Source organism: Girardinichthys multiradiatus, chromosome 13, assembly GCF_021462225.1.
Source record: "Girardinichthys multiradiatus isolate DD_20200921_A chromosome 13, DD_fGirMul_XY1, whole genome shotgun sequence".
Classification (NCBI taxonomy): Eukaryota; Metazoa; Chordata; class Actinopteri; order Cyprinodontiformes; family Goodeidae; genus Girardinichthys; species Girardinichthys multiradiatus.
In genome coordinates, this window is record NC_061806.1 from 22874424 (window position 1) to 22898050 (window position 23627).

Sequence of the window (23627 nt, forward strand, 5' to 3'; positions counted from 1 at the left end):
CAGGACTCTGGCAGTGCTCCTCCTGTTCCTCCTCGCACAAAGACGGAGGTAGCGGTCCTGCTGCTGGGTTGTTGCCCTCCTACGGCCTCCTCCACATCTCCTGGTGTACTGGCCTATCTCCTGGTATCGCCTCCAGGCTCTGGACACTACGCTGACAGACACAGCAAACCTTCTTGCCACAGCTCGCATTGATGTGCCATCCTGGATGAGCTGCACTACCTGAGCCACTTGTGTGGTTTGTAGAGTCCGTCTCATGCTACCACGAGTGTGAAAGCACCACCAACATTCAAAAGTGACCAAAACATCAGCCAGAAAGCATAGGTACTGAGAAGTGGTCTGTGGTCCCCACCTGCAGAACCACTCCTTTATTGAGTGAGTCTTGCTAATCACCAAAGATTTCCCCCTGTTGTCTATTTCATTTGAACAACAGGATGTGAAATTGATTGTCAATCAGAGTTGCTTCCTAAGTGGACAGTTTGATTTCACAGAAGTTTGATTTACTTGGAGTTATACTGTGTTGTTTAAGTGTTCCCTTTATTTCTTTGAGCAGTGTACATGTACCTTGGATATTTTTTACCTGCAGTGTGCTTACATAGTGAGTGAAAAGGTCAGTTTTGTTTACTGTGATGCTTTATAGTTTAAATCAAATGCGTCATACAGCCTGAAATGTGCCCCAGTTTCCAAAGCTAGACTAAAAAACAGCTTTGTTTTTGTCACCTTCAATCAAGAGCGGAGCAGAATAAACAAAAAAATATAAATAATGTCTGCAGTCCTGTGTGAAATAAAAGACCTGCAGAATGTTTTGTCATTTGAAGAACTGAGGGATGGCCGACAGGGGGCGTAGAAGGACCCTCTTTAGACAAGAGTACGTTTTTCTGTGTGCGCTTATTTTTAACACCGGCGAATCTTTTTTATTGTAGTAGTACTTGTTGTCAATTGTCCCGCCCCTTCTGTGCTTTCGAAGGGAACGCCACTAACTTCCAGGAAGTAGTCTTAATTTTAAAGCAATTGCTTCTTTGATTACGGTCATTGCGTTATTACGTGCCCGTTGTATTATAAAGTTTATGTTTTAAGAGCCACTTAATATTGTTCAGTTAGTATTAGTGAGAGAACAGCCGTCATTTGTTGTCAAACTGCCATACAAGTCATTGCGTCATTGCAGAAAAAAAACTAGCTAGGCTAAATTGCTTTCTGGTAAGCTAACATTAGCTCGTTGTTGCCACGTAAAAAGTAAAACAAAAATGGATAACTTCGAAACACCATACGAAGAGGACGATGGTTTCATTGAATGCACGGTAAGTAAGCCATGTTCTAGCAGCTGAACTTAAAATCTAATGTTAAAGGAATCAGAAGCAGCGTGGGTTTTATAAAGTTAGCCACGCAAAGCTAGCTTCATCCAATTTCCAACAACGTAAGCATGTCACTTTATCTACATTTATGCTGTTTATTACTCTTGTATATAAACTAGGGGTAACTATCTCAAAATATATTTAAAATGTGCATCATAGCATAATTAACAATCCAGCCTCTAAGTCATATGACTTAGGGAATTATGATATGATGCTAACATTCAAGTTATACCGATAATATATTTAAGGTATGCTTTTCTAAATCTAATTTTATTATTTTTATTACAACGACCCATTTAGGATAATTGGAAATATATATTGTAATGTATGATATAATTAGATGATCACTGGGAAATATTATATCGAGTATAATTAGCTTTTTATGATTTATCGTTTAAATATCGGCTGCACGGTGGCGCAGTTGGTAGCACTGTTGCCTTGCAGCAAGAAGGTCCTGGGTTCGATTCCCAACCGGGGGTCTTTCTGCATGGAGTTTGCATGTTCTCCCCGTGCATGCGTGGGTTCTCACCGAGTACTCTGGCTTCCTCCCACAGTCCAAAGACATGCCTGTTCGGTTAATTGGTCACTCTAAATTGCCCCTAGGTGTATGAATGATTGTGTGCATGGTTGTTTGTGTGTTGCCCTGCGATGGACTGGCGACCTGTCCAGGGTGTACCCTCCCTCTCTCCCATAGACTGCTGGAGATAGGCACCAGCTCCCCCGCGACCCACTATGGAATAAGCGGTAGAAAATGACTGACTGACTGACGTTTAAATATCTACAAACTTAAAAAAACCCCATTTTGTTTATATCTCGAAGGGGAATATGTTTTCAAGATATCCAGACTGTAACTAATATATTTTGTGTGTTTCTAATCACACCGCAAATTAATCATGCTGCCATCCCTTTGAGAAAATTGAAAACAGTTTCTGATGGAAGATCTGGTGCATTTAATCTATTCTGAAAGGTAGTGATGCATATAAAAGTGACAGCAGAGAAGTAATAAAAACAATATCACTACATACTGTCAGAGTTCACCCGAACAGATGCTCTCAAATTAAAACCTATTCATTATCAAATAGACTACTTCACAATTACATCCAGTGGTGCATTTACCCTAACCCAACTGTTCAGCTAAACATTACAAAGTAAATGTTTCCATTTAGATTTTGAAAACATAAATACAGCAAGTAAAGAGACTGGCAGGAAACCAATTATATCAAAAATATAAACAGCAACAGTAAAAGTACCAATTTCAGTTTAGGTACTAGTTTTGTGTTTTACAGCCATCAGTTATAGTATATTGTTATTATCACAAGATGGCTAATTTTGATGATTTATTAATTTATTTTTAAATGATAATGATACAATAATTGCCCATCCCCATTGAAAACATTTCTGTTTCTCTGATCATTATGAATTCCCTACAAATTGACTCTGGGTTGAAAGAAAACAAAACCCCGTGTGATATTTGTGCTTTAATAAAGGGTCTACTAACTGGAACGGACTTCTTTTCTGTTTAACTCAGGTCTGTGAAAAATCCTTAAGAGGTGACACGCTGTACAAGATACACCTGACCACACCGGGACATTTAAAGGTATACATCACAGTTTACATATGGGGTTTTGTTGCCTTAGAAACTTGCCTTGAAAGCAGATAATTGGCAAACTATATCAATATTTACTTTAGTAATTGACTTGGGTCTTGATAATTTTATTTTTATTCTGCCAAGCTCTTTATTTTAAGTTATGAAAACTAAAAACAGCTTCATATGCAAAGTGGAATTATTTGCTCTAATTCTGGCAAACACCACAATACAACATTTTGGTATGTTCCACACAACAGCATACTTATATAACTCTGAGCTGGCAAACTGTCTGAGGTAAAGAACAATCTCTTTCTGAAAAATGGTGGCACTTAGTGAGAAAAGAAGAAAGGAAAAACCTCTCCAAAACTGACAAAATATTTCTATGTGTTTCATTGTTGTTAATGAACCACGAGTCATCTGTTTATCCTTATTGGAGTTGGTTAATCTGGAAGACTTTGATTTGGTCACAAACAGCCAGCTGGAAGCCTGAGAAGATGGATTCTCGCTTGATCTGGAGAACCCAGTTGTCCCTGAAGCCACTCAGGTTTGTCCAAGAGGAAAAGAAAGTAAAAAGTGTTATCCACCTCTTCAGTCACGCATACTTTAAAGATGTGACTGCAACACTGAAAATGTTCCTTCTTGAGGAACTTATTCAGCCAGTCTAAGACTTTGTCTCATTGGTTTCTTGTCAGCAGCTTCCTCAGAAAATGAACACTGCAAGTTTTTTTTCCAGGCGTGAAGGTAAAACTTGATACACTGAGGTAAGACTGGCACTTTAAGCCTAAACGATGCTTCTTTCCTCTGCTCACACAGGACCATCGAATATATTGGTTGTTTTTGTAAAGCGGGCCTAAAAAGTACTATGCTTTATAAAAAATACTAAAATAAGCTTAAAGAGGTTTTTTGTTGAGGCCTCTCTCTTCAGGTGACATTAGATCTGTCCTGGTTCACAATATTTACTCCAGCAGGAGACCACGCGTGTCTTATCCTTTCAATCCATTCGTCTGGCTTTCACCTATTGGATGTTGGGGTTATGGAGGTAATGTCAAATGTCTTTAACCCCACCACCATCCTCCAGCGCATTCTAGGGGATTAAGCAAAATTGGCCCATATATGTGTGAACTAGACCAGTAGTTCCTCAACTTTTCTGCTTCTGACCCACAAAATAACAGTAAAAAAGCCTGTTGACTCTAACTATTGGTGGACTGTACAAATATAACTACACTGCTCAAAAAAATAAAGGGAACACTTAAACAACACAATATAACTCCAAGTAAATCAAACGTCTGTGAAATCAAACTGTCCACTTAGGAAGCAACACTGACTGACAATCAATTTCACAGATGTTGTTCAAATGAAATAGACAACAGGGGGAAATCTTTTGTGATTAGCAAGACACTCAATAAAGGAGTGGTTCTGCAGGTGGGGACCACAGACCACTTCTCAGTACCTATGCTTTCTGGCTGATGTTTTGGTCACTTTTGAATGTTGGTGGTGCTTTCACACTCGTGGTAGCATGAGACGGACTCTACAACCCACACAAGAGGCTCAGGTAGTGCAGCTCATCCAGGATGGCACATATGTTTGTGCGGTTGGCCCTGGGTTCCTCCTAATGCAGGACAATGCTAGACCTCATGTGGTTGGAGTGTGTCAGCAGTTCCTGCAAGATGAAGACATTGAAGCTATGGACTGGCCCGCCCGTTCCCCAGACCTGAATCCAATTGAGCACATCTGGGACATCATGTCTCGCTCCATCCACCAACGTCACGTTGCACCACAGACTGTCCAAGAGTTGGTGGATGCTTTACTCCATGTCTGGGAGGAGATCCCTCAGGAGACCATCCACCATCTCATCAGGAGCATGCCCAGGCGTTGTAGGGAGGTCATACAGGCAGGTGGAGGTCCCACACAATACTGAGCCTCATTTTGACTTGTTTTAAGGACATTACATCAAAGTTGGATCAGCCTGTAGTGTGTTTTTCCCCTTTAATTTTGTGTGTGACTTCAAATCCAGGCCTCCATTGGTTAATACATCTGATTTCCATTGATGATTTTTGTGTGATTTTGTTGTCAGCACATTCAACTTTGTACAGAACAAAGTATTCAATGAGAATATTTCATTCATTCAGATCTAGGATGAGTTATTTGAGTGTTCCCTTTATTTTTTTGAGCAGTGTAGTAAGCCAATAAAATTGGAATGACAACTAGCATAAACAGCATCAATACTATATTATATAAATGTCATTGTTTTCACTCATCTGTAGGTATTGGTTTTGTCTGTAACATAAATATTATTTTTATTCATATACTTATCATTATTTAACTTGATTTCTAAGTATTATAAGTATGAACTCATCAATTCAGGAGACCAGCTGAGGTCCCGATTCCAACTTTGAGACCACCAAACTATAAAATGGCAAAAAAGAGATGGAAAACATAACATAAACAAATCATACTTTCAGTAATATTCCCACACGAGATAAAACTGGTGGTTGTGATAATCTTGCCAGCACAATATATACGTGTTGGACAAAAGGATTATAAATTTAACATTTTACGGAAAAGATCCAGTAATATTCTTCACCCAAACCATAACGGGATTAGATTTCTAAGGTTTTGATTTAAACCTTAGTCATTTTTTTTTTTTATCATGAGGAGCAGAACTCATTCGGTTCCTGTATAAGATTTTTATGATTTTATTTTATGTGGAATGAGCTGGGGATGGGGGGATTTAAAATGTTATGATATTTTGTTGTGTTCATTGCAGTGACAAGAGTCACCCGCCCAACAGGATCCATCTTATTGGATAAAAAATTAGTAGAGCTGGTCCAAACGACACCAAATAATTTCCTGGTTGATGGGCGCGGCGCTGATGGTGTAGGGGTTAAGCACGCGACCATATATGGAGGCTACAGTCCTTGAAGCGGCCGTCCCGGACCTGGCGACATTTGCCGAATGTCTCCCCCTCTCTCTACCCCTCTTTCTTGCCTGCCTACTGTCAAAAAATAAAAATAAATGGCACTAGTGCTGAAAAAATATCTTTAAAGAATTTCCTGGTTGATCATTTGCTTAACCATCTTTAAGTGAGTTTTGACCTGGCAGTGTAAGGAGCTTTTTCTGAGCAGATGATCCAAATTTTATGGTGGAATATAAAGCAGACAATGGATTATGTAACTGGCTTTCACCTTGTCACAATAGCGGTGACTTGTCAGCTTCTTCACTTCCACTTTTGGGTACAATGGATGTTTCACACCACTTCTCAGCTGCTTTTGGGAGTTTTTTGCCGCTGATTGCAGCTTCTCTGGATCCAGATTTGCTTTGGTACAGAAGATTTGATCTTTTACGTAAAAGAATAGCAAAGCTAGCTACTTTTCTTTAAGTGCCTGAAGAATGAAGGATGTCTGCACATTTCTTTTACCTGGACAGTTAACTTGTACTGTAAGTATGGAGTTGGAAATGATCTAGGCCAAAGGAGATGGATCTTTAATCGGACCACTGAGTGCCGGAGAAAACGAATTTGGAAGCAATATGTCTGTATAACCGTGAGCCGACAAAGTGGAACATGCCACACTGGATACAGGCGCCCTGTTAAAAATAAGAAAATAGAAACTTGCATGATTTTCTGTTAAGCTCTCCCAGTTTGGAGAGTATAAAAGGTCAGCAATAACCCCACATCAACTGCAGAGATATTTCAATAGGATCATTTGGTGCTACAAATGCACAGCTACGGTTTGTAAAATGTAAATATTGTCATCTATGCGTAGAAGAACCCGTGTGCACGTATCTGCTAAGATTTCCTTTATTTATGTAGACTTGTGCTTGTGGGGTGTACATACTTCTGCAGACCTGGATCTGCTGCAACAGGAATCCAACAAGTACAGGTCAGATAAGTATAACTGGGCTCTGTATGACTGGGTAAGATAAAAATACATGTACTCCCCCCTCTGGTAAGCTTGAGTATAAAAAATGTTTGTGTTTAATGATCTAACAATTTCTGTGTTTTCTGTCGAGAAAAACTGGAATTGTGCTGTTTTGTTCAGCAAAAGTTCACTTAATATGTATTGTTCTCCTTTTATTCCTGGCAGAAAGAGGATTCCCTTGTTGCTGAGGGTAAGTGGGCCTCATCTTTAAATGAATCTCTGAAATTCAATCCATATTCAATAATGTAATTTCGAGAAAGAAGCATCAAATTCTGTTTTTGTTTGTTTTAAAGGACAGAATTTAAGTCTAACACTGTCGGTAGCTGTGTACAGTCAAGTAGGCAAAAACGGCAACCAAAACCTCTACCTTTTACACTGTGTGCACGATTATTAGGCAAGTTGTATTTTTTATCATTATTTGTATACAACTGCAGCTCTGAAACGTTATTAAACTTAAGACTATTTAAGAAAGCAACAGTGATGTTTAAGCTTTCTTAAATTATCTCTGTGTGCACAATTATTGGGCAGCTAATACTGTGCAGAAATATGAAACTAAATGAAAACATTTACTAATATAACCACCATTTTTCAATAAGTCACAATCTTTCATTCATCGAGTCTGTCGGTTTCTTAATCTGTTGACGATTTGTGTAGCAGCAACCACAACCTCCCAGACTGTTCAGAGAGGTGTTATGTCGAAGTAGAGCCCTGTAAGGTTTAGGTCACGTCAGGCCACCTATAAGAAGTTTGATGCCATGGACCGTTGTCCTGCATAAAAATCATGGTTTTCTTAAAAGATGCAGACGTTTTCCTGTCTTACTGATTGTCTGTAGGTTTGGAAAAAAATAACAGACCATACCAGTACTCTACCTCCACCCTGCTGGCACCCTCTGTGCTTGTTACTGATCCAGCCATGGGATCATCCATATGGCCCACCAAGAGTCACATGGATCACGTCAATCAATAAAACCTTTTATACATCTATCTTCAGATGTTTCTTGTTCAGTGGTGGTCGGGTTTCAGCCTTCCTTACTTTGGCCATATGTTCGAGCACTGAACACCTTGTACCTCTGTGGGCTTCAGGTAGGTTGCATATTTGGAAAACGCCAGCACTGGAGATGAATAGGATCCTGGGATCTTCATGTTTGAGTCTTCGCAAATCTTTGGCAGTTCATTTGTGTATTCTTTTCTTTCTCAATACGTTTCTTGAAACCCTCTTGCAACAAAATGTTTGATGGTCTGTAATCCCTCCTCAATATGTTGGTCATTTTAAGATTGTTTGTTTTTTTCCTCCCCAGATTTCGTTTTGCAACGTTTGAGGTTTCAGAGTCAGTTAAATCTCCTTTTTGGCCCATTTGGCCTAAGGAGTAGAAGCTGCATAACATGTATACACACCTTGATAAAGGGTGTTGATTTCCTAAAGGCACATCTTCTCTCATCAGACCAAATACACATCAACTTATGTGCATAAAAATTATGCTCATTTGCCTAATAATTGTGCACACAGTGTTTATGTTTATGGTTTGGTACGATGAAATACCATAAACTCCAATTGGTGAAATCACAGGTTGGTCTGACTCACCAGAACTCCTGGTAAGCAATCCAAGCAGCAATGTTGCATCAGATTCAACGGAGTCTCATGCTTGATGTGCTTCGGCACTGACTACGCCACACGCTATCAGAGGATTTTCAGCAGCTTTACCACAAGTTATTTTTAATTGACCGGGCAGGCCCGATATCATTAGCCTTTTTCACAAGACACGAGCATGGACATAAACCCCTATTTTCTGTGTTGTCTGAAATAATCGAAGGCGTCAAATAAAATATACCTTTTTAGAATGGGCAATGCAAATTTTATGCATGCGGCTCTAAGACGACTCGCAGGGTTCCACTCCACCCCACCTTGGGTTACATGATGCCGGCTTAATTTCTAAAAGTTCATGAGTAAGTTCATGTGGATGGCTTGTTGGATGAATTAAAAGCGACGACAGGCAGTTTGGGGTGAGGGGCTCATCTTTGAGGCTAGATAATGAAACATGTAGCCAACCTACAGTCTGCCTTTTACCAGACATGCCGCTTGTAGCTTGCCAGCTGTAAAATTAATAATCACTGTGACGAGTGGTGCTCCTTTACTTGTATCTTTTTCCACAACCTGAAACATTTTGGGACGACAGTGGCAACGATGGTAGGGCGTCTGTCCAATGAACGGTGTGTTGCCGGTTTGATTACCTGCTATGTCTGTCTCAGTCATTGTGTCCTTGGGCAAGACACTTCCCTCACCTTGCCTGCTGATGGTGGTCAGAGGGCTCGGTGGCGCCGATTGTATGGCTGCTTCACTTCAGTCAGTCTGCCCCATGGCAGCTGTAGCTACAATGTAGCTCACCACTGTCAGTGTGTGAATGGGTGGATGGCTGATGGTAGTGCAGTCAAAATAAAAATATGTAGTTTTGCGTCACTGAAACTGTACATACATTTAGCCAGAAAAAATAGATTTTCTGGTTGTCTCGCATAAATGATTTGGCTTATTTCAGGAATTATGCTTTTTTTATTCTGGTATGCTACATGAACCTGATTTAAAAAATATAAATCTTATGATGGCAGAGACCACTGCCATTTCAGTCTTGCTTTACTTTAATAACAGTTGCCACCCATAGGAAATATCAAATAAAGTTTCTGTCAACTGCTGCCTCCAGCGTCTCCATGGACCATGTTTTGAGTAAATAATCTATCTTAATGGGATTGTGGACCTCAGTATTTATAGTGCAGCTATGGGCTGGATAGCTAGGTGAGCTATCCAGAGCCTATACAATTATTTTGCCATCCATCCACCAGAGTCTCTTTGTCTAGTCATGAGAGACAAATAAGAGGGTGAGCAGAGAAGAAGATCTCAAAGAAAAGGAGCCAACATTAACAATTTGTGATAAATCTGGACTGAATGGAAAGACGTGCTTCTCAGGAGTGTTGAGGCCTGAAATTGGAATGTGGTGTAAGGATCTTTATGGCCATGCCTTACAGCTGTGTTGGTTAAACACAGAAAAAACGTTGACGTCTGGAGTTAAAGCTGTTTTGTCCCAGGAAATAAATGGACTCTCTGCTGCTCTTCCAGGATTGTAGGACTTGCTGGAGCTGGAGCTCCAGCAGCTTGTCTATTTTCTCCATTTATTCGAAGGTACCGTGATGAGTCCATAGGGGAAAGCCACACTTCCTCTTTGAAGCTTATTTTTGGATGATTCCAAGGTGGTCCCAGGCCAGAAGCCAGAACCCCCTCATCTGACCTCAACCACAGAGCTACCTTACTCATCTTCAAGGCTGAGTCCAGTCACCCAACATGCGAAGTGGCTGAAATGATTATTACCAACTATTACCAAGTCTGAGGTAATAGTTATCAACCACAAAAAAGGAGCTGCCTTTGGAGGGTGAGCACAAGACCCTTGAGGTATTATTCCAGAATGATGAAAGAATGGAGCAGGACATGGATGTACTGAAGGGGGCTCTTGTGCAGTAACATCAGCATGACTCTAGTCTGTCATGGGATGAAAGGGCTGAGCTGAAAGGTAAAGCTCTTGATTTCTCAGTCCGTCTACATTCGGACCTTTGGTTATGGGATATGGTTCATGACCATACATACAAATCCTTGGACACAAGTGACTGAAATGAGCATCTTCCACAGTGTGGCTGCGCAATCCTCTACATTACATTAGAAAATGGATGCGTTATCTTGGTGTTTATACAACGATTCCAGAAAGCAGGACACAGCACCTGTGCAACACCAGTAGAGGAAGGACCCCAGGTTCCCAATGGATCAGTTTGTTTTATCGAACTAACAACATCCCTGGATGAGCAATTTCTGTTATATCGCGCAAGCTCTAAGACTCGTTTAATTAACTGAAGCCATTGCCTAAGACATAACTTACTGTGAGCCATTATTCAGTTAAAAGGTTCTAACTAAAATGATATTCCCAACAATTGCCGTGACTCCTGATCGCTAAAACAAGAAACTCCCAACAGAAGGTAAAAGATATACGCTGCTACGTTGGGTTACACATAAATTAAAAAATGTGATACCATGCTCCGATCTGAGTTGTAATTTTAATAGATCGAAGAAAGCATTTGGATAACTAAGCCCCATCTTCTGTGTTTTCTTTTACTAACTGGTTGTGTTTGGCGTCTCAGGGAAGGCTGTCAGAGAACACATCGTACCAAGGTTCAAGGACATTTTACACTACCTGGATTACCTGAACCTTGATGAGCCCATCATTGGTAAATACATCAGTAGAAACATTTCCTGCTATTTTGGCATTGTATGAAAACAAAAAACAAACATTTCTTGTGCTTTTGTCTTAGGTTTGAATTTTTTGGAGGAAGTAGTGAATTTTGATCCACAGTTGGGTACAAGATACACCTGCAAGTTATGCAGCCAGACGGCCAATCTCGCAGAAATGGTCTGTCACGTGATTGGTCGGAAACACCGGCAAAAATATGTGGTAAAGCCTCAGTGATGTATTCCGAAAACCTTCTTTTGATGATCTGTTTTACTTGCTCTTCAGATGTTACCAAATCCTGTGCTTTCATAGGAGTTAAAACGGCCGGACTTGGTGACCTGGGACAGTCAGACTATAAACACCCAAGGAGGGAAGATCATGCGAGCCAAAGCGGAGATAATTGAGAGACAGAACGGACGAGGAGTTCCAGAAGTTAGACATACATTTAAACTGACATATTGAATATTCTCTAAAGATGTTGTTTTAAAACTATATTTGTTCTGTAACTTTACTTTTCTGTAACTCTGTTCACATTCTTATGTTTCAGCAATTGTTGAGAAAGGGGGTTGAAGGAAAGCTGAACATCTCAAGAGGTACAGTCAGATCTGCGGATAAGTAATTAAGTAATGTAATGATATACAGTATGTAAAAATATTCAGGAAACAAGGCTGTGCAAAAAAAATCTATGAAGAAAAAAGATTTTTTGCTTTAATGGATGTAGTGACCCACTATTTAGTTCATGGATGGTCAGTTCTGCAGGTAGAGATTGGTATTGAACCCTATTATAAAGAAAATCTCAGTACTGACCCAATTTGGTGTATTTGAGTTGAAGTATAAGCTTTCAATTTTTTTTTTTTTTTGTATATTTGCGACTGTCGGTAAAATCAAGATTAAAGCATTAGTTAAAGCAAACTAAATTAGGCCAAAGAAGCTTTTCTGACAGATTATAAATCATTTGACCAATTTTAACAATAGTATAAAGTGTAGGAAAATAGAATAGAGTATAGGAGAGTGGACAGAATATGCCTTTTTTGGGGCATTTTTATAAAAAAAAAAAATAAATTCCTTTGTTTTACATTTGTGTTTTTCTGGGTTCCATTTTTTACAATGTTCTTATTTCTAGTTGTTTGAAAAAAAAAGAAAAAAAGTTTTTTTTTGTTTTCAGTCACTTATAGGGTCACCATAAATTTCAGCAGTTTGATCTAAAATAACCACAATTTAATGCAATTAATTTAATAATTTACCATTTTTTTAAAGCTCATAATTGAGCTTGTCTGTTAATTAAACAATTTTTTTCTTTCACGAGTGCACTCATCAAAAACTCTTAAAATTTCATAATATTCTAACAATACTAATGTTTTTTTCTAATTTTCTAATTTAATATCCTTCTGTTTGACGCTTGGACTTGATAATGTTAGTCGTATTTGATTAAGGAAATTTCCAATTGTTCATATTAAATGAGTGTTTTTTTGTTTTGTTTGTTTTTCTAGTTCATCCAAAGCAGAGGCAAAATAGGCTGCAAAGCAGCTCCCAGAGATCCCTACAAGACGTGCCACCACTCTTACCTGAATTACAGGACTATCACCGAAAGAGGGATCTTTCTGGGTTCCATCCAGACCATCTTAGCCGTAATCGCTTTGAAGAGCAACTGAGAGAAACGGATTTCATTGGAGGTCCTAGGTACAGAGAAGATCCTGATTATTCTACTAGGTATCTGACGGAATATGCTGAAGATCCACTAAAAGCAGCAATACTAGACCCACGAGATGTTTCCAGGTATGATAATAGGCACACGATGCCTAGTTCTCTGGATTACCCTGCTGATGCTTCTTCTCATAAAAGACCCTACCCAGAACGAGATCCTCTAGAGGAGTTCTACTCAGAGGAAGTTCGCCGTGGGCAAGTTCGTTTGCAAGGATACCAGCCCTCTCCAAAGAGGCTGTATGCAGAAGACTGTAATCAGCGATGGTCTCTGGAGAGGGAATCTGGTAGACACGACAGTCTGAGAAGACATGGATCAAGTGAACCAGAAGCCAAGAGAAGAACCTTATCTGCTCCCTTTGAAGGTGATCGATCACGCGAGGCTTCGTTTGACATGTTTAAAGATTATCATCACGAAAGGAACGACCCATACCAAGAGGAGGCGTTTGAGAGAGGAAGACCCACTTCAGCCCAGAAACTTGGAGACGTTCCCAGGGCCATGTCTAATATACCAGAGCCGTTCAGGCGCTTCCTAAAAGGTAGCGGAGATGAAGAAGGACTAAACAGACGAAAAAGCCGCTTCTCTGATGCAACTCCAGAGGAAGTAAAGATGGCGAAGGAGATGTGAGTGTAAAGACTGTACAGATTGCTTTCCTAGAAACTCTCTGGTTGACACTTGTTTTTTCTGTTTTTTGACCCAATGCTTTTTAAATTCCGTTTAAGGTACAGAGATGATTATGGACCTCCATACTCACAAATTGGTGCAGATCTTCGACCTGGTGATGCACCAGTGAGATCGGACATCCACTACGGAGAATCACAGGTACGCAGACTTTTTTAAATATGTGATGCAACGTGGCTGTTGTAGTGATCTCATGTTGATGATTTTTTAAGCCTCCGCATCTGGGAGAGGGCTACAGTCGAGGAGGCTCTGAACGGAGCGTCTTCGATCTTCTGGTAAGATCATACACGCTTGGAACATTTACAGCAGTCTCTGTTCCATGTACGTAATGCAGATTTAGTCATGAAATTGATGCTTAATATATGCTTTTTTATTGTTTTCCATAGAAAAACGTTGAAATTGAGAATGCAGAAGAGGCTAACTTCCTAAAGAGCAAACTTTCCAACCTTCTGGAAGAATTTAAGACCAAAAAGATGGAGAAAGCTGTGGTATGTTTCCTCCTGAAGATGTACTTTTTGCCAAAGAGAACATAACATATGTATTGTTTCTGTTCTGTCTTTAAAGCATTGAATTTGATTCAGGTATCTCTGGAATAAAGTCAAATAATTGGAGAAATTGTTTTATTTTAAGACTTCATTGTTCCATCCATATATTATTAGTCTGTCCATCTGTTTGTCTGCTTGTTCATCCATCCACGTCTGTGCAAGTTTTCATCCATCCTTTAACCGTCCATTCTTCCTTGGCTCTTTTGTTGCTCTAGTTTTTGCAGTCTTCATATTGAAAGTCTGACCAGTGTTTAAACATCTTCAGTAAATTCAGGGAGACTTTAAAAATTTTGGCTAAAAAAGGACCGAAGACTTTGGAAAATTATAGAATTTTAATATGGAGAAATGTGTGTTAACACTGGAATTAACACAGCATGTGTTTATTTTGTTACTGCAATACGATGACCATGGTTGAGCAGGAGTCTCCAGAAATGACATTGATTTAAACCTTGACCTGCAGCTTTCTCAACCATACCAGTATGCAAGACCTCCGAGAGAGGAGTCTGACCTTAGACGATCAGAGGAGCTCGATTTTAACAATGGTCACAGACTTGGTTGGGAGCAGCGTGATCAGATACCGAAGCAGCGGTTCCACGAATACAACCACGGGGAACCCAGACACTCCAGCAGGGGTCGTTTTGAAGGTATGATATTTACATGAAACCTAATGCAGACTAGGCACTAAAGGGTGCAGACTTGATGCTTCCGGTTGAAATTGGATACATAATAGGGACCTGGCACAAGCTTAAACGGACAAATAGGTAAAGTGATTAAACTGAAGACCTGGTTGGATGATCAGTTTCAGATTAAATGTTTTAGTCTCAAAAAATTACAGTTGCTCTGTCTAGCTTTTCTTTACTAATTGTTTTGTTCTTCTTTCAGCTTTTGTGCTTAAATTGTTTACCTTCTTTGACTGATTTATATCGATTTGTTTTCAAATGTCTCTCCACTCGTTAGGTTCCTAATGTCGTGCAAGGTCACTTTAGGACATTTTTAGAAGAATACCAAAAATCTATGATCTTCGTATGCCTACACAAACTTTCAGCCAATATGGTATTTCATAGACTTCACCATCGCCGTCATATTGCCACGTCACCCTCTGTCTGAACTGTAAGACGGACATTGTGTTTCTTTCTCTTAACAAGTATTAAGAAGGTGGGTATTAATGACTGACACAATTCTATATAAACGTGAGCAGATGAGTGCAGAGATGCACTGTTCTGTTTACATTTAATTAGGTCATAAGGTATTTATGAGTTTTTTGATTGCAACTATTGACCTATTTCTGACCTAGCAGTATTAAGACTTTAATTCTTTGAGGTGGAAAATACCACACTGAAGTCCATTTAGAGCTAAAACATTTGGCTGCTTATTAGGTGACACATCCTTTATCCACCTGTCGGTGCAGAGTCTCTTAAAAACAGAACATCCTTACTAATGTTACTGCAACTTGAAGAGGAAGTAAACCCCAAATAAACGTTTTTGCAGATAAACGATATAAACTGGGCCTTAAGAGTGCTATCTTTATGTTAGTGTGCTATTTTCTAAATTTCATGAAAACTTGTTTTGATTCTGCAAAATGTGTCTCTAGACCATTTTATTGCTGCCCTCTTTGGGTTGAACGGTGGCTACTGCAGTTAAATTTTCCTAGTGGTCGCAACGGTACAGCTTGGTACATGTCTACGTTACAGCCCCCACGTTTGGGGATAAAACCATGTCACACAGACATGCGCCCCCCATAACGAGTCAGGAGTTGGAATTGCTCCTCCACTGCTTCGGCAGCACCGGCTTCGGGCATCGCCAAGTCAGCACCTTGAGCCAGCGGTTCGAATAAATAAATAATTAAATAATGTCTGTACTCTAGAATTTTATGCATTCAAATAGTAACAAAAGAATATTAACTATGCACTCACTATTTTTGTCAAAAACACATAAAGCAGACTGCTGCTTAATTTTTTACCTGCAGTGAACGGATGGTTAAAAGACACAACTGTGAACCTGAACAGAAACAAACAAAAAACCACATTTTTACTAAATTAAACAATGACACATCAGAATCAGCTTTATTGCCAAGTTTGTACATACAAACAAGGAATTTGACTCTGGTACACTTCGCTCTCTGGTTTTTGTTTTTTGCATGTAACAAAGAATGCATTTATGAAACATATTTAGAGATTAACTGAACTATCTGTACCCAAAACCTAAACCTTCCTCTTTATCTGTGTTGATTGGATTTGGATGCTAGATTTCCAAGTATTTTCCAGGCCTGAATGGGTGTGGGACAAAGAAAATAGAGTATGGGAAATGTGTTTATCCTGACTTTGTTGCATTTCCATCCACCCCCTTAGTCCTTCAGTCTGATTTTTATCGCAGGTTTCGTATTCCAGGCCTGACTTCCATAGACAATCTGCAGTGAATTCTTAGTGATCTCTGGACTTATACATCGGACTGAGAACTTTGATCATTTGAGTTTAAAAATACAGCATTCGTACATAAAATTTGTAGGAACTCCGACGTTGAACAGGAGAGCTGTTCTCATCTTTGACTCAGTCTCTCAATTTGTTTTGTTTTTTCTCAGGCTGATGCGACACAATCCATGTGACCTAAAATATATTTTGATTTGTGAAATGTTTGTCTTTATTCTAATAAATCTGTGGTTTACGTGTGTTCTATTTAATGAAAAAAAACAAAACAGGAATATATAGGCATTGCTACCTTCAGTAATAATCTATGCTCTGTCTTGTTTAGATGAACAACCTCACTATCCTGAGCCCATGCGTCCTCATGACTACAAGCCTTCTCCTGAGAACTATTTTGACCCTCACTCCTCTGTACCTCCCCTCCACATGGAGCAGGACAGCAGGATGCACCGGGATCCTCGCTACTCTTCCAATATGGATAAAATCACCTGTGCTCTCATGGATCTTGTTGCAAGAAAATAGTCTGAATAATTTAAAACACAACTCTGGAAAATAAAATAAAAAGATCACTTGTGATGGAATAATTAGATTTTAGTATATACTTTGAAGTTACCCATCCTACCTTTTTGTTTTTTTGATGTGCTTTAGATATCAGTGAAAGTTTCGTTCTTAAAATATTAAAGCCTGATTGTTTTGTGTGAGCAATAAAAGCTTCCACTGTTGCTGTACTCATGTTTTTTTTCTCCTTCACAGAAGAAATTGTATAAATTTGATCAATGTTATCCATTTACTCTTTAATGCAGGTTTTAATTAACTAGTTTTAATCTTTAAAACAAGTATACACAATTTCTTTTAATTTCTTGTCTCTAAAATGATTGTGTAACAAAAAATGTTTTAAACTACATTTAAATAATTAAAACACCTCAAAAGAGAAGTACAACTTGGTAATGAAACTGAAAGAGTGACTGCTAGATTGATGAAGTGCCAGCATTTAAAATGAAAGGTTTTCACCAAAGACACAATGTGATTTTTACAAGTGCAAGTAAAAAGTATATGTTTTCTTTAAAAAGCGCACTTTGTTTAGAAATCAAATTAGTCTTCTCCTTAAAGGTAAGAAAGATTCTCTCAGCTTTAAATAGCTTATTGGTAAAGTCATGTTTTACCACTAGTAATGTCACAATAGTCAAGAAAATAGAGTACAAAAACTGCATTCTTTGTGTTAATTATTCAACATGACTGAATATATTTTTAATGACTTGTACTTATAAAACAATCTCAAATTAAAGATACATGAATAAAAATCGTTTTATTCATTCATAGGAATTAAAAGATTTGCGTGTACAGCATATTGAACTCCACCGGTCTTCTTTTACGTACCCCCTACGTCATCGCGTAAATATCTTCCGGTTCGAGTCGGCAGCCATCTTGTTTCTCTTTGCAAGCTAAATAAAATAAATAATACGCTGAGCCGGTCTTCACTTCGAACGAACCCGTAAAAGGAAGTAAGAACCTGAAATTAATTTACGTATGTACTATTATCGCGTAAGCTGTCTGTGATGTACGAAAGTGGGGGTAATTACTTTGCTTAATTTCATTTGCTGTTCTTGACCAATAGACGTTTGTTTTGGAAGATGAACACAGGCGCCATTTCCCTCCCTGCTCTCTGAGGCGCTTATTGGTGGCCCGCTCAAAGGATCACGGGCGGTCAGGAAAGTGCTGTTCTGTGTACGCCATTTTGGTTCTCACACGAGAGGTAGAGAAGCCCAGTGGCCAGCTCTGGGAGAGCCCGAATGGCGTCAGTTGCAGAACGAACTTAGCCTTAAAAACCTTGATTGGTGGAATCTAGTCCGAGGTTTGATTGGTCTGAAGGACAGATCCAAACGTTGTCTTTATTGGTTAGACTGTTTCTTTAAAGCTTTGCAAACTTTCAAATGGTGACAGGACACATCGGCAATTAGTCACTATTATTACACAGTCGGCGAATAGATATCTGTGCTACACAACCAGTGAAAATCCCCGGCAAGCTAACATAAACTTCAACCATTTGTTGTACAATGCCACCGTAACTGACCAACCGGACGTTAACCACTAGCCGAAAGAACTGACCTTTTACGGCTGCTTTTTTAAGGCGTTTGGCGTTGAAGTTGGTTGAGCTTTGCTATGATATTTGTGGAATCAAACTGCGAGTGTCGAGCAATTCTTGGTCTTGTGTGCTGACTTTACCTTGTTTACAGTATCATGGAAGCTTAAAATGTACACAACTAACTGCAGGAAAGTAAAGCGAGAAGTTATTTGCAATTTGCTTATAAAATGTGTTTTGTTTTTATCTTTTGGCCAACTTGAGTAGCATTTATTTTTAAAACGCCAATCATGCGTGTTTTATACTAATTTGCAAAATCAACAGCCTTGTATCTGTGTTGACTTGTACCCTACACTTCTCCCCTAGTTATACAGTTGTATGAGCAATCCAATGTCCTGCCTTGTTCATTGTAATCCAGGATACAATTAAAGCAATGATGAACAAATGTTTCATGTAAATGTTTCTAAAACCCAACAGCCATACAAATATATATATTTGAAAGAAAAAAAACTGTCAGAACAGTTGAAGTAAATTATTGTGAAAAAATAAAATAAAATTGTCATCAAAAGTGTTTTGCAGAAATTGGGAATGCGATATTTTTTGTTAGTTTTTTTGTAATTTATTTAGTTGTATATGTTTTTTTCTGCTATCTGTAATGTAACAGTGTTAAAATAAATGTTTAGGCATTGTTTTGGTGATAGTAGTTTCTGAATTAGGACTGCTGTAAATGTCCCCTGGAGATATAAAAACAAATTTTTTTTCTGACACTGGTTAGAATCCTTCTTCAGTCTTGCAGCCTTTCCCACGAATTAGCTTACATTCCACCTAGGAGCTGTTTTCCTATTTTTAATCTGTTTGCGAAGGTGTTAAAACGTTTTGCAATACAAATGTCAGTGTATTTCATTGGGATTTTCTTTTATAGAGCAACACAAACTATTATGTAGGGTTAGAGTGCAAAATGGAAGCAAAATAAAATGATTTGTGGACAGCATGACTAATAGTTGTCAGTCTATTATCCCACAATATTTAAATGTAGCTTCCCTCATTGCCCTCACTGGAAGTATTTCTTTAGTGACTGAGATGCTAGACATCATGCAGAGTGGTGGTGACATTGTGTAATTATAAAGACATAAAGCTATCTACAAAATGAGTGTTAATTATCAGCGATAACATCACAATTTTCAGCAATAGTATTGCAATTAAATATTTTCCCAAAATTGTGCAGACATAAAAAGCATCTATACAGGTCCTTCTCAAAATATTAGCATATTGTGATAAAGTTCATTATTTTCCATAATGTCATGATGAAAATTTAACATTCATATATTTTAGATTCATTGCACACTAACTGAAATATTTCAGGTCTTTTATTGTCTTAATACGGATGATTTGGGCATACAGCTCATGAAAACCCAAAATTCCTATCTCACAAAATTAGCATATCATTAAAAGGGTCTCTAAACGAGCTATGAACCTAATCATCTGAATCAACGAGTTAACTCTAAACACCTGCAAAAGATTCCTGAGGCCTTTAAAACTCCCAGCCTGGTTCATCACTCAAAACCCCAATCATGGGTAAGACTGCCGACCTGACTGCTGTCCAGAAGGCCACTATTGACACCCTCAAGCAAGAGGGTAAGACACAGAAAGAAATTTCTGAACGAATAGGCTGTTCCCAGAGTGCTGTATCAAGGCACCTCAGTGGAAGTCTGTGGGAAGGAAAAAGTGTGGCAGAAAACGCTGCACAACGAGAAGAGGTGACTGGACCCTGAGGAAGATTGTGGAGAAGGGCCGATTCCAGACCTTGGTGGACCTGCGGAAGCAGTGGACTGAGTCTGGAGTAGAAACATCCAGAGCCACCGTGCACAGGCGTGTGCAGGAAATGGGCTACAGGTGCCGCATTCCCCAGGTCAAGCCACTTTTGAACCAGAAACAGCAGCAGAAGCGCCTGACCTGGGCTACAGAGAAGCAGCACTGGACTGTTGCTCAGTGGTCCAAAGTACTTTTTTCGGATGAAAGCAAATTCTGCATGTCATTCGGAAATCAAGGTGCCAGAGTCTGGAGGAAGACTGCGGAGAAGGAAATGCCAAAATGCCAGAAGTCCAGTGTCAAGTACCCACAGTCAGTGATGGTCCGGGGTGCCGTGTCAGCTGCTGGTGTTGGTCCACTGTGTTTTATCAAGGGCAGGGTCAATGCAGCTAGCTATCAGGAGATTTTGGAGCACTTCATGCTTCCATCTGCTGAAAAGCTTTATGGAGATGAAGATTTCATTTTTCAGCACGACCTGGCACCTGCTCACAGTGCCAAAACCACTGGTAAATGGTTTACTGACCATGGTATCACTGTGCTCAATTGGCCTGCCAACTCTCCTGACCTGAACCCCATAGAGAATCTGTGGGATATTGTGAAGAGAACGTTGAGAGACTCAAGACCCAACACTCTGGATGAGCTAAAGGCCGCTATCGAAGCATCCTGGGCCTCCATAAGACCTCAGCAGTGCCACAGACTGATTGCCTCCATGCCACGCCGCATTGAAGCAGTCATTTCTGCCAAAGGATTCCCGACCAAGTATTGAGTGCATAACTGTACATGATTATTTGAAGGTTGACGTTTTTTGTATTAAAAACACTTTTTTTTTATTGGTCGGATGAAATATGCTAATTTTCTGAGATAGGAATTTTGGGTTTTCATGAGCTGTATGCCAAAATCATCCGTATTAAGACAATAAAAGACCTGAAATATTTCAGTTAGTGTGCAATGAATCTAAAATATATGAATGTTACATTTTCATCATGACATTATGGAAAATAATGAACTTTATCACAATATGCTAATATTTTGAGAAGGACCTGTATTTATAACTGCACGCTGGTGGGTGTTATTTGCTAATTATGAGACGTTTGAAAGCAATTTGCGGAGAATTTATTTAGAGGTGCTAGACTAAAAGGGGGATGCAAATGCTTGCCAAAATTAATACCTATTATTTGCAAAAGGTTTGGAAACCATGTCTCATTTTTCTTTCTTTTAACAAGTGCTACTTCGAGTTGATCTGTCACATTAAAACACAAAAAATAGATTGAAGGTTGTGGTTGTAACTTGGCAAAATGGGAAAAAGTTCAAGGTGTATGCTTACTTATGTAAGCCACTCTGTGTTTAAACCAAATCTTACTTCGCATTCAGACTCACAGGATGTTTGTCTCTTGATGAGAGCTGCAGTGCAAATAACCTTCGAGCAAATGAGCCTGCTAACCATTTGGTTTTGCAGGTGGTCATGTGTTTATACGTTTGTGGTGAACGCATGGCTTGGCTCGACACCCTGTGGGTGCTGTGTGTGTATGAAACCTAACGTCTGGCTGGCACATGTTTATCTCCAAACAGCGTCACTGAAAGCAAACACGGCCCTGATACGGGCAGTGCAGGTCATGGGAAGGTTTCATTAGTATGGTGACCTTGTTAGGTGTCATTACGGAGGTCTTTTGGGTAGCCCTGCGCTCAGCTCAACTCAAAAGTACTGAAGCATGTCGACCATAGTTGGAGAGATTAATCTTTATGCAGCTCCAATGCAATCATTAACCTGATGCCTGCAGTACCTGTTCCAGTCCCCGTGTTCCCCGCAAAAATAGAAAAGGGAACACTTAGCTTTGTGTCTCTTGAGTTTCTATCATGTTCCCTCTCCCTCCCTCCACTTGCTCTACCCCTCCCGTCGCATAACAACTCTCCTCTCTGTCCTTCTCCATCCTTCCGGTTCCCCTCCCCCCCTTAGGCTGTTCATTGATGGGACAGGTTAGCTTTCTTTTTCTCCATCGTAACCTTTTCACATTACTGGGGAGATTTGCAGTCATATGTTGCTGCTTCCAAAAACTTGCCTATCTACCATGCGCCTTTTTACATGAGTTTACGTATAGCTTATCTCATTTATTATTATTCGTACATATGAGCAGGAATATCCTACTTCGGTACATGAAAGTTAAGTCCTCTTCATAGAAAGTTTACACATCAAAGCAGTGATTGTTTAACAAAAATGGGATTGTGTGTGTCTTTGCTGATGTGGCTTTTCTGATGATGTTGTTTTATTTGTGGAAGTTGCTGTGGGCATAGGTTTTTGAGGTCAAAACAGCAATGTCTTTGTTTACAGGTTTTCACCCATATCTCTTGAGTCTTGTTTAACCACAAATAGAACAAGAATCATATTCTGTCTTATCCTCTCCATCTTTGACAACTGCCGTCCAATCAGCTGATTTATTTTCAGGACTTTTTGTTCAAAGCTCCTGAAATAATCTGTATTAGAGAGGATCTTTTTCTTGAAATAATATTTATTGGAGTCATACATTTGTTTTTTATCTGTTGGGAGTCTTTATGCATGTTGACAAATGTTCTTCTGTTAGTATTTTATCATGAATGTCATTACAACAAATGGACTGGTTTGAAGGTAAATGATTGCAGTATGTACCTGCGCCTCTGAGCAAGGATAGATGAGGAGGCAAGGACAAAATGTGCATTTGTGTGGATGTGCATGTGAGACTGTGTACACGCATGAGACAGGGAGGCTGGTTTGCTATGCTTTTGTACTTTACATCATGTGGATGCAACATGCGGCATCAGCTCTGGCATTTCTCTCGGCCAATGAGAAGCGGGCTTGGCTGCCTGTATCACCGATCTGTCAGCCTATAACAGGGACTCGGAGGCGGGGCCGACGGAGACATTTAGTTTGACATTGTAAATAAGCAGAAAGCAGTTGTCAGAGAGCAGCCTGCGAAGCCTTTCTCATCCAACCAGCAGCTAGAGGGACGGACACCGCCTGAGAACAAACTATGCCAAGGCAAGCAACTATGACCACACCCTCACACACTCCCTGAGGAGTTTTCCGCAACTTTATTTGCTGTTTTCTACCGACGCTCAGCTGCACTCTCTCTTCCTCTTTTCTTTTCCCTGACCCCTATCCTGCAGCTCAAGGTAACTTAGAGCAGGAAGTTGGCTGTCAGTGAAAGGGGGTTGGGCAGAGGAAAGCGGAGGAGAGGGGGGAGGAGACATGTCAGAGCTGATTGGTACAAGCACCGACCAATGGCGTGTGAGCACCCGA

The 23627-nt window shown here is 39.6% G+C and overlaps 2 protein-coding genes across 11 annotated transcripts in view; both read left to right on the plus strand.

Moving 5' to 3' along the window:
* Window positions 1-960: 960 nt before the first annotated feature.
* si:ch211-13c6.2 (uncharacterized protein LOC100000125 homolog) lies at window positions 961-17195 on the plus strand. Of its 3 annotated transcripts, XM_047384238.1 has the most exons (14): window positions 961-1295; window positions 2878-2946; window positions 7023-7047; window positions 11031-11117; window positions 11202-11341; window positions 11432-11551; window positions 11667-11712; window positions 12610-12895; window positions 12962-13444; window positions 13544-13643; window positions 13715-13777; window positions 13889-13990; window positions 14508-14691; window positions 16796-17195. In XM_047384238.1, the coding sequence occupies exons 1-14, from the start codon at window positions 1242-1244 to the stop codon at window positions 16987-16989; spliced, it is 1953 nt and encodes a 650-aa protein (XP_047240194.1). In that variant the 5' UTR covers window positions 961-1241; the 3' UTR covers window positions 16990-17195. The 3 variants fall into 3 exon arrangements, with proteins under 3 accessions (XP_047240194.1, XP_047240192.1, XP_047240195.1); XM_047384236.1 differs by having other exon boundaries at window positions 12610-13444; XM_047384239.1 differs by lacking the exon at window positions 7023-7047 and having other exon boundaries at window positions 1245-1295; window positions 12610-13444.
* Window positions 17196-17846: 651 nt separating this feature from the next.
* Window positions 17847-23627, plus strand: part of nfyc (nuclear transcription factor Y, gamma) — a 29737-nt gene continuing 23956 nt past the window's right edge. For 4 of the 8 annotated variants that reach the window (XM_047384240.1, XM_047384248.1, XM_047384244.1 and 1 more), the window contains exon 1: window positions 17847-17969. The gene's annotated coding sequence lies outside the window, so the exon portion shown is untranslated. Of the gene's footprint in view, window positions 17993-23230; window positions 23367-23627 lie in introns of those variants that run through there. The other 4 variants (XM_047384246.1, XM_047384243.1, XM_047384247.1 and 1 more) reach the window with 4 other exon arrangements.

Excerpts from the sequence above, each read along its gene's own strand:
- si:ch211-13c6.2 (XM_047384236.1), top strand. The coding sequence starts at position 1,242 with ATGGATAACTTCGAAACACCATACGAAGAGGACGATGGTTTCATTGAA. Across the intron at positions 11,342-11,431 it reads AACACCGGCAAAAATATGTG|GAGTTAAAACGGCCGGACTT; the intron begins GTAAAGCCTCAG and ends GTGCTTTCATAG. Across the intron at positions 13,445-13,543 it reads GTAAAGATGGCGAAGGAGAT|GTACAGAGATGATTATGGAC; the intron begins GTGAGTGTAAAG and ends ATTCCGTTTAAG.